Source organism: Aythya ferina, assembly GCF_964211825.1.
Source record: "Aythya ferina genome assembly, chromosome: 7".
Taxonomy (NCBI): Eukaryota; Metazoa; Chordata; class Aves; order Anseriformes; family Anatidae; genus Aythya; species Aythya ferina.
The window spans coordinates 24343098-24352583 of record NC_140302.1 but is presented as its reverse complement, the minus strand read 5'-3'; the positions used below and the strand labels follow the sequence as shown (position 1 = coordinate 24352583).

Genomic DNA, 9486 nt, shown 5'->3' with positions numbered 1-9486 from the left:
GTCCAAGACTGCCTTCAGAGCAGGCCTTTGTGCTGAGGTAGGATGTTGAGGATTGCTCTCCTCGACAATCGTTGCCCCCAGAGCAGCTGAGGGGCTGAGAAGCTGTAAGAGGGAGTGAGGAGGAGGACGCACGGGTGAGAGGGGTGATGCTGCTGGCATGGGGGGAGCTGGTGCCAGCCCAGGGGCTTGCTGAGAAGCAGCAGGCAAGCTTCCCGCCCAGGGAAGGGTGGGGGAACGTGGTTCACCCCTGGGACTTCACTTTTCATTAACAGTCCCTTTCTCAGCCTCTACCAGCTGTAAGTGGGGCAGGCAGCATTCCAAAACGCCCTCACTGCAGCTCAAGCTCCTGCTTCTTGCCCACCTCATCAAGGGAAGCAGCACCCGGCGCCTCACAGGGTTAGGTGAGCCCACGCGGGGCCAGATGGGTGGCAAATGATTCAAACGGGACCGCAGCCATACAGAAAAGATCTTTAATTTATGAAATGAAGAATCAAACTTGGTTAAAATCTGCACAAATAAGTTATGATTGAACTATTGAGAACGACAGAAGCCCCGTGGCAGAAACATCTTGGTCCGAGACGGGAGGCAGCTGTGTCCTGAGGCAAAATGGCAGAGCTGTGGGCTGCAACCCCAGGAGGAGCCTGGTGCTGAGGCTGGGGAGGCAACTCAGTGAAGAACAGCAGGGATGTGAGTGAGCACACCTCCTCCTGCAGGAGGGCACAGGGCAGAGCACTGCTGCCCCCACCCAGCCTGCTTTGGCACCACACTCACCCTAGGGAGTTGGAGGAGACTCCCTCACCCTGGGGACTTCTGGTGACCGCCTGCCCTGCCCTTCCCCCTTGGATCCGTGGCTGGACAATCAACCCCTGGGGCGCTGTTTCAAGCAGAGAGGAGCTGTGGTGTCTGTCCTTCCGCACAGAGGTAAAATCCTACCCCTGTGACTACCCAGCATTGTGTTAAACGGGCTCCCAAGTGGAATTGAAGGCACAAAAGCAAGAGCTGAGCTTTCCTCCTGGCTCTGCTCTCCCCCCTGCAAGGAGGTCAGCCATGGGAGAGGGGCACATCAATCCCCTGGGTTTAGAAAAGGAGCAAGGAAAGGCTCTGTGTGTGCTCCCTGCCCTGCTCTGCCCACCAGGGACGTGTACACCTGCAGCACGTGTTGCACCCCAGCTCCTCCTGCCCTGGGATCAGCACCCCTGGGACCAGCTGGGTTAAAATGCTCTTGCTCCTGTGTCAAGGCTTCTCTGCCTTCCCCAGCAGCCCCTCCTGGAATAAGCAAGCACCGGCCTTACAGCATTTCACAGTCGAATCACAAATGCAGGGTTCCCTCGCTCAGCAGTCCCCTCGTTTTGCCCCAGCCTGGAACCAGGAGGGCCCCAGGCACCCCTAAATCATTTTCACTTCAGGCGCTTCCCCCTGCGTCAGGCCTTGGCGCTGAGCCTTCACCATCTGCAGGCGCTTCCCGTGCAGGCTGAACTGCGACCAGGTGAGGAGCTGCAGCAGCGCGCAGGCGATGGGCACGAAGACCAGGAGGTAAAAGCAGCCCTGGCGGAGGGTCGGCTCCAAGGCGGCGGCAGACTCCAGCTTCGGCGGGGCGCTCACCACGTTGCCCAAGGGGCTGCGCTGGAAAATGTCGTAGCCTGGGGGCGAGAAGAGGTGGTGAGACACAGCAGGGACACAGCAGTGACAGCTTTTGCCACCCCGCTGCTGTTCCTACTTACCTGTGTAGGCGCAGAGCAGCCAGGTGCCAATGAGGGGGGCGAACGTTTGCCCTGGCTTGGTGACCAGCGCGACCATCCCAAAAAGCAGCGCCGAGGCCGCCTGCTTCCTGCGGTTCAGGACCAGGTCCTCGTCCACCAGGTCGGTGACCACCAGGTTGAGCAGCTTGCAGGTCCCTTCCGTGAACACGCGGTTGCTGCGGGACAACAGGCAAAGCACTGGGTAGGGGCACCGAGAAGCGATAGGAACGGGTGAGAGATCAGAGAAAACGCAGAGAGAGATGAGAGGGATTCCCTGATGCTTAAAATAAGAATTTTGGAAGCCCTGGCTACTGGGGGGGAACCAGTCATTGCTGCCAGGGGATTCTGCGGTGACCTGGGTGCTGTCAGAGCTGGGAGCCACCCGGCTTCTCCTCTCTGGTGCAAACAGGGACAAGTCATTTTCCTTCCCAGCTGGCAGAGAGCAGGGGATGTGAGTGCTTGCGTACCTGGCTATGAAGATGCAGAGCAGATAGACCTGGTTGGGTCCTGCCAGCAGCATGACGACGCTGAGAGCCAGCTTCAGGAAGAAGAGTCCTCGGACCACAGCGTAAACCCCACAGCGGCGGCAGAGGGAGAGGAAGTAGAGGTTGTTGAGGTGGGGGGCGATGTAGGAAACACCTGAGCAGAGAAAGAATCACAAATAATTCTCTCGAGTTTTAGTATCCACCATCCACCCCAGTACCAATACCAAGAGGAGGATGAGGAGGGTAGGGTAGGAGATTTGAACAGCCCCCAAACGCATACAGGGGAGGGTGGCTGCAGCAGATGTACTCAGTGGGTTTGTGACAGCGCACACTCTTCCTCCAGAGGGCAGAGCGTGTGCTCTGCTTCATCAGCCTGGTGGGCAGGAAGGAAGAAAAGACTTGCCCCTTGTTCCACAGGGGCTGGGACTCAGCCCTGGAGCAGGAGGGAGAGAGACTGGGCAGCACGAGCAGACCTGGCCCAGGCAGAATTCTCTCGGAGTGACTCTAGCCCTACGGGACTAATGCCCACAGAGGGAATAAATTCAGAGCTGTGCTCCCTGCTGCATCCTAGAGCCATATCCACAGGCACAGATGTTATCCTCAGCAACACCTGGGTGGAGCCACGGAGTCAGAGTCCAGCACTCGGTGCTTTTCACTTCTAGAAAAGGCTCCAAGTTACCCCTCCTGTGCCCAGAAAGGAGGTTCCAGGGAAGGATGTGTGAATCTTACAGCCCAGAGCCCTGTGTGTGAGCACCTCTCCCCAGCTGGGGTTTGTGAAGGCAGAACACAGCCTCAGGCCCTGCCCCAGCTGCTCCCTTTGGTCCCTTCTGCCACTCACCGAGGAGGAAGGATCCGGTAGAGACAGAGATCTGGTCTGACAGCAGGTGCTCCAGGAACAGGGGGAAGAAGTTGCTGTTAAAGTGGCAGTGAAAAACCTGTGAAAGCAGCATGCAGACAAGCCGGTCAGCAGGAACAGCAGGAAAAGGGAAGAGAAAAAGCTAACAGCACCCTGGACTCCTGGCTGAGGAGTCCCGTGCCCAGGGATCGTGCAGGATGGGCCTCCAGCACCTTAGTGCAGCAAGAGCTTGGCTGTGGAGCTTGCAACCCTGGAGGCTTTGAGACTGCAAAGCTGCAATGCCACCTGCCTGCCTGGGGCAGGCACCGTGTGCCAGCTGCCAAAGCATTCCTCACTGGTGAGCTCACGCAGCAGGGCAGGGCAGGGCAAGGAGTCCACAGCCGTGGCCACAAGGATTTGAAGGAGGAAACAGTGGCACAGCAGGTGGGAGGAAGCAGCTGTCAGGATGACAGCAACAAAAAGAAGGCAGCAAGGCTCAAACAGAAGGATTCAGGCATTAAAAGCCTGCCTGAGGGGACCCGAGGGACCCAAGGGGAGGCAGAGCTGTGACGGCAGCACACCAAGCTCAGGGAAGCTGGGCACGCTGCTGCCATTTCGTAATAATTGAAGAGGATGAAAAACAGAAATGGCAAAAACCAGCTGGGAGGTGGATCCAGCTGGACAGTGAGAGCAGTGACATGAGGCTCAGGAAAGCAGGAGGAGACGGCACTGACAGCTGAGCCAGCAAACTGCACTCCTGAATGAATCCTTCCCACCACAAACCAGGCCTCGTGCTTCTGCACCCCAGATGGATGTTGACAGCCAGCCCCTGTAATCCAGCCTGCACCCCGCAGAGAGGGGGCAGCACCCTGCAGCTGCTCAGGAAGTCGCTGTGCATCTACCTGGACCAGGTTCATGCAGACAAACCAGAGGAAGTTGCGATGCCGCTTGAGCTGCTGGAGATATTCTGCCAGGGTGATCCTCTTCTCCTGGGGGACGGAATGTTTCTCGATGTACAGCCTAAAGGGAGAGGAGGAAGGACAAACAAAAAACAAAACAACTGTGATTCCTTCACAAGTAGGGCAGGGTCCCGTGCAGATGCAGAGCTCTCTCCTCAGCTCCCATTCCAACCTTCCTTCTCTCTAGAGACCAAACCAAAAAGAGCAGGGTCTTCAACAACATTTACAAGGCCAAAAGGGTACAGGTCTCCCGAAGAACATTTATTTCCTGAGCCCACAGTTCGGATTTCTGTCCAGAAAAGCATTCTCCTATCAGCCATTACACTCCATACACGCCCCCAGTCCAGATTAGCTCACCTGGCAGATCTCATCAGGACCTGCTGTGTTAGTACAGCATAAAGCTGGCAGCTTGGAACAAGAGACAAGTGAGTGTAACAAAAGTGAGGCAGCCCAAGGAAAAGCAAGGGAGCTGAGTGGGGTAGCCAGCTGCATCGTGGCCCACGCAGCCCAGTCACCATCAGGCAGCTAAAGCGAGCAAAAACGTGAGGGGTTTGCTTGTCCTGCTCCACGGGGAAGGGGCAGCAAGGTGGTCTCATGCTCAAGCAGCTTCTGGCATTTCGCCACTCACAGGCCTCAGTGGGTGCTCTAGATACTAACTCGTGTCTCGTTCCAAACACTGGGAAGGTCAGGGCTCTGCCTCCAGTTTGGGCCTGGGCTTTCACGAGATAGTTTTGTCCTATTTTCAGAGGGCCTTAGCAGCCAGTGTGACCTCAGGCAGAGGTGATTCTGAAAACTGTATCAACAGACAAGAACCACAGATGATTAACAAAAGTCTTCCTTGTCCTGGATCTTCTCACGGTGGTGCATATCAGGACCCTACAGATCTATGCCAAGCTGTCCCTGCTGCGGAATGGGTGACACTTACTGTTTTAGGGTTGATTCCTGATCCCATTTCGCTTTCCCATCAGCCTCAAATCGCTGGCGGAGCAGCTGAGTGGACAGGGTAAAACCGACGATGGAGCAGAGGGCCAGCGCGACGCAAAATATGCGAAAGGAAAAGAAGTCTTCCTTGTTCCACACTGTGTAGGACATGAAGACAGAGAGCGAGCCTATGGCACTGAAGAGAGAGCAGTAGAAGTTGAGGCTCGTCCTGTCTCTTGCCGAAACGGCCAGGTCTGCGAGCAAGGCGTTGTGATGGAGGTCGACCATGGTGAGAAAGCTGTCGTACATGCAAAGGCAGAGAAGGAACTGCACGCCGGGATGAGCCCAGGCGACCCAGAAAGCCAGGAAAGAGATGGCAAAGAGAGGGCCATTGTGGCTCAGTGCTCTGAGCCTCTTCAGAACTACTTCTGGGGAGGAAATCTCTGCTCCCGGCCTGCAACAGAAGATAAAAGTTTTAGAGACTTGGACAAAATCCTGCATGACCACGTATTCCTGCTTTCCAAGGAAGTTGTGTAAGTGGCCCAGATGACAGCGCAGCTTTTGCTCACGTAACAAACACCCACATACGATAAATTCTCATCTAATGTATGAATCCACAGAAAACACAAGTTTAAGGCTGAAAAGCACAAAGGAAAGGGATCCTTTTTCTCCTGAGCAAGGGTCTCCCTGATAGCGCTGCACCGTCTGCTTTGCATAATGTAAGTTACTTCAAACAACACTTAAGAAGTTTCCACGAGGTGCAGGAAGCCACACCGTGATTTTCATTAGAAACTTGAAGCAAGTAACACAAGAAATGCTAATGACCATCTGTGGTCTGTGATTCAATAATTTTAGGAACAACTGGTTTGACGTATTGCAGGAGGAAAGATCATCCTTTCCCCCAAGTCCCCCAGACTACATCCAGACACTTTCCAACACCCCAGTAAAGGGCTTGGGATTTTAGATTATTTTTAGATATTTTAGGTTCTGTACCACTTGTGAATGTTAAGAGTTAGGGTCACATCTACTTGGTACATATATGACCTCCTCTGTACAGCCAGATACTGAAACAAGGTGCAAAGAGCTCTGAACTTCTAAGACAGCAGGAAAAGGAGGTGTTTAAAGTTTCATTCTCCAGTAACCATTCCCATGCCACAGTTTTAAAGCTCCCACTTTCACATTTACCCCCAGAGACTCAGCAACTTCCCAGCCTCTGCTGGAAGTGGAACTTTACTTACTGCTGCGTGCTCAGGAACACCCGGTCGCTCAGCCAGCCAAACAGAGGGTCATTGAGGCTGTTCCAGATCAGGAACACTGTCTGGGAAAGAAAACAGGATGGTGAAGCAAACCACAGCAGGAATCTCCAGTGTGCCCTCCCTGCGCCACCATCGCGGGGCAGTTCCCCTGTCTGGGGCAACTGGCACAAACGCAGTGAGGCCACTGGTTTCCAGGCTTCTGAAACACCCCCACATCCCCAGAGAAAAGCCTGTCTTAAGAACAAAGCCTCTGGGTTTTCTATTTCATCTCCTTTTCTGTTTGCGTGAGGAAAAAAAAGCTAAAAAAAAACAAACAGACTAGCACTCAGAAGGCTCCTTTCCCAAAGGAGAATACAACTAACGCCCCGTACACCTTTAGCAAGGGCCAGTCTCAAAATTTCATTTTTCCAAGGGCAAAAAAATCCACGGCAAAGACTAACCTCCCCTATCCAAAAGGATAGCTTATCGATCTTGTAAACAGAGACGAAGGTGTCCACGTAGTAGAGGAGAAACACATTGTGCAAAATGGAAACGAACAGCGACAAGGACCCGTAGATCACTGCGGTGGGCAATCGGAAGAGACAAGCCAACAGTCGCAACCCCATGTCGGTGCGGGCGGCGCTCAGTTCCCCGCATCACCTCCATTTCAGGTGGGATGTCTTCCCCCAGCACCTGCTGGGTCTCTCTTGGGGCCAATCCATGGCTGCTCCTGCAAGAGGGAAAAAAAAAGTCAGTTTCTTAAATGAACAAAAATTGAATCTAATTAATTGATAAATCTTTGCCAGCAAAGATCAAAATTAGTACTGCTTTGAGGAGCTGTTCAGAAGTGGGTTGGATGGGGTTTAGGCCAGAAGCTGCCTGCTGCACTGAAGCCACTTCATTAAGGGGAGGCCAGGGGTGGGCTTAGGGGTGCAGCTGCCCCATCCTTTTTACCTTGATGGTCTTTGTCAGCCAGCTGATTAGCTCCTTCCACCTCTTTAACAGCAAGGTCAGAGGAGGAATCCAGCGAGGTAGCTGCAAACAGCAAAGCAGCCCTCAGGAAACAGCCCCAGTCACTGACATTTTTAGGTGCTGATGTTAATTTTCGGCCAAATAAAAGTGACAACAGCCCTGATGTCATCTCTCACAGGCTGCTTTCCCCAGGCAGTCGCAGCTGGCTGCACCTGGGCTCGCTCAGACAGCAGTTATTTACGGCGAGCAGTGCTGCTGCTGCTTTGTGGCATGAAGAGACACGACCAGAGCGCGACGGCACGCAGCAGACACGGTGCCATCACGCCACAAAGGCTCCCAAAAGCCACCTCACAGCTGGACTGCAATGAAGATACTTTAGCTGGGCAGCAGTATACAGGGAAACTAAACCAGTGGAAAGAGCAGCCTCCACCTGGAGCGACCCAGGAGGAAGCCGTCAGTCTGACCGCTTCTGGGCAATATCAGAGAAGCAAAAAATAACTGTCTGCTCTGCCCAGCCCGAGGAATTCCTCACAATGAGCTCAGCAGGAGCACGCAGCATTTGTTCCCAGCACTTACATCGCCGGGCTGAAGCTGCACATCAGCCCTGCTCCTGGCCAAAGCGCCAGACCTCACTTCGGATCCAGCTGCTGAGCCAAAACCCATGGGCAGATAAAAGGGTGGCACCGCTCCACGGGGAGCTCAGCCAGACAACGAGCGTTTGTAGGTGTAATTAAAGGCAGACACACTGACAGGCCTCGAAGAGAAATGGCATTTTGTAGGGTTATGCCCTGAAAAGGAGGCAGGAATTTGTGGTGTGTGGAGATGAAGGTTGAGGAGCAGCGAGCTGAGTTGGCACAGCTCTGTGCCTCTCACCAGAGCTTCCTACAGAGGAGCAGCTCGAGGGCACGTCGGGCTTTTGGGGCACTTTTTGGGGCACCCTCACAAACGGGACGCACACAGGCACCCCTTCCACTTGGGCTCTGTGAGGATTATTTAGCTGCTGGGTTATTCCTGCAGAGGGACAGGGCTAAGAGGTGGCTGACAAACACATTAAAAAGCCTCAAGGTAGCTGCTAGTTGGACACCAGACACATCCCCAGCTGGCATTTCAGACTGATCTCACCCTTCGCTGCCACAGCTGCCTCTTTTTTTTTTTTTTTATAATCTCCCTCATCTGTGAGCATGCAGATGAAAAGAAGCAAGTTATAGTGGCCCATAAAAAGCGGATTTCACTCCTACATCCAGCGTGCTGTGTTATTGATGCTGGCCACGGTGGTATTTTCATAACCTTCTCCTTGGGACAGACAGAGCGTTAGTCACGGGTTTGTCAAAAACGAGGCTTTAAAAAATGGGGGGAAAAGGAGCTGTAGGAGGGAATGGCTGGCATTTATTCACACTGAACTTAGAACACACACTCCTAAAGCAAGGATCTCGTAGATTAGCCTTTATTTCACTCAATTTCCACATCTGGTGGGGCTGCCAGTGCCGCTCGCTGCCCCCTTTCCTGGTTAAAGCCCCCCCAGCAGCACCAGTGCCCATGGCGCCCATCACCCCCCCACAGCCCGCTCCCTCACGGCCCCCTCAGCCCCTTCAGCTCCCTTCAGGAGGGCGCTACCAGGGGGTATCCCATGGGGGGGGGAACCCCCCCCGCCGGCCCCGCGTGGGAGCGCCCGGGGGAGCGGGGGCAGGTGGGCGGCCGGGCGCTACCACTGTGCTCGGGGGGGGGGGGGGGGGGGGCGCCACCTCCTACCTGCGTCCGGTGCCGGCGCTGCCCCGCCGCTCCGCTGCCCAACCGGCGTCTGCGCATGCGCGTCTAGACGCGTCCCTCCCCGACCCCACCCCGCGGCCATTTTGCGTCCTGGCGGGTGAAGCCGCTCCTCCGCCGCCATCTTGTTTGAGGGCAGCTCGCCGGGACGCGCCCCCTCCGGTTGCCATGGAAACGGTGACGGCCGCGAGGCCTGGCCTAGGCCTAGGCCTGGGCCTACACCGGGCCCGGCTCTCGGGGCTGATCGGCCGAGCCCCGTCAGGGGGCCCCGAAAGGGCCGGGCTGCCCAGCAGCAAGTCCAGAAGGGTGCCGAGACCCTGAGCGTGGCTCTCAGAGGGTGCTCGGTGTTGCCAGCAGTCTGTAAAACACACGGCTTGCCTCTGGTCCCCGTCATTCACAATCATCTCCCAAGATCCGTTTGACGTTATGTTGTCCAAAATAATAAAAAAATAGAGACTGTGGTTGGTTGTCCGTTGGTTCGATGCTTTCCCCTGAAGGAGGATCTGCACATTGCCTCCCACCTCTCACTGCAGCAGTTGTGCTGATCCCACACATCTCACCTGGGGAAACAAAGTC

At 55.0% G+C, this 9486-nt stretch overlaps 1 protein-coding gene across 3 annotated transcripts; it reads right to left on the bottom strand.

Moving 5' to 3' along the window:
• Positions 1-456: 456 nt before the first annotated feature.
• On the bottom strand, positions 457-8953 carry MFSD13A (major facilitator superfamily domain containing 13A). Of its 3 annotated transcripts, none has more exons than XM_084525575.1 (9): positions 8896-8953; positions 6636-6904; positions 6178-6257; positions 4944-5393; positions 4676-4811; positions 3962-4079; positions 2207-2378; positions 1722-1915; positions 457-1640 (listed from the first exon to the last, which is right to left on the bottom strand). In XM_084525575.1, the coding sequence occupies exons 2-9, from the start codon at positions 6798-6800 to the stop codon at positions 1387-1389; spliced, it is 1569 nt and encodes a 522-aa protein (XP_084381701.1). In that variant the 5' UTR covers positions 6801-6904; positions 8896-8953; the 3' UTR covers positions 457-1386. The 3 variants fall into 3 exon arrangements, with proteins under 3 accessions (XP_084381701.1, XP_084381703.1, XP_084381702.1); XM_084525577.1 differs by lacking the exon at positions 4676-4811 and adding an exon at positions 3063-3159; XM_084525576.1 differs by lacking the exon at positions 8896-8953 and adding an exon at positions 7129-7151.
• Between the last annotated feature and the right edge of the window lie 533 nt (positions 8954-9486).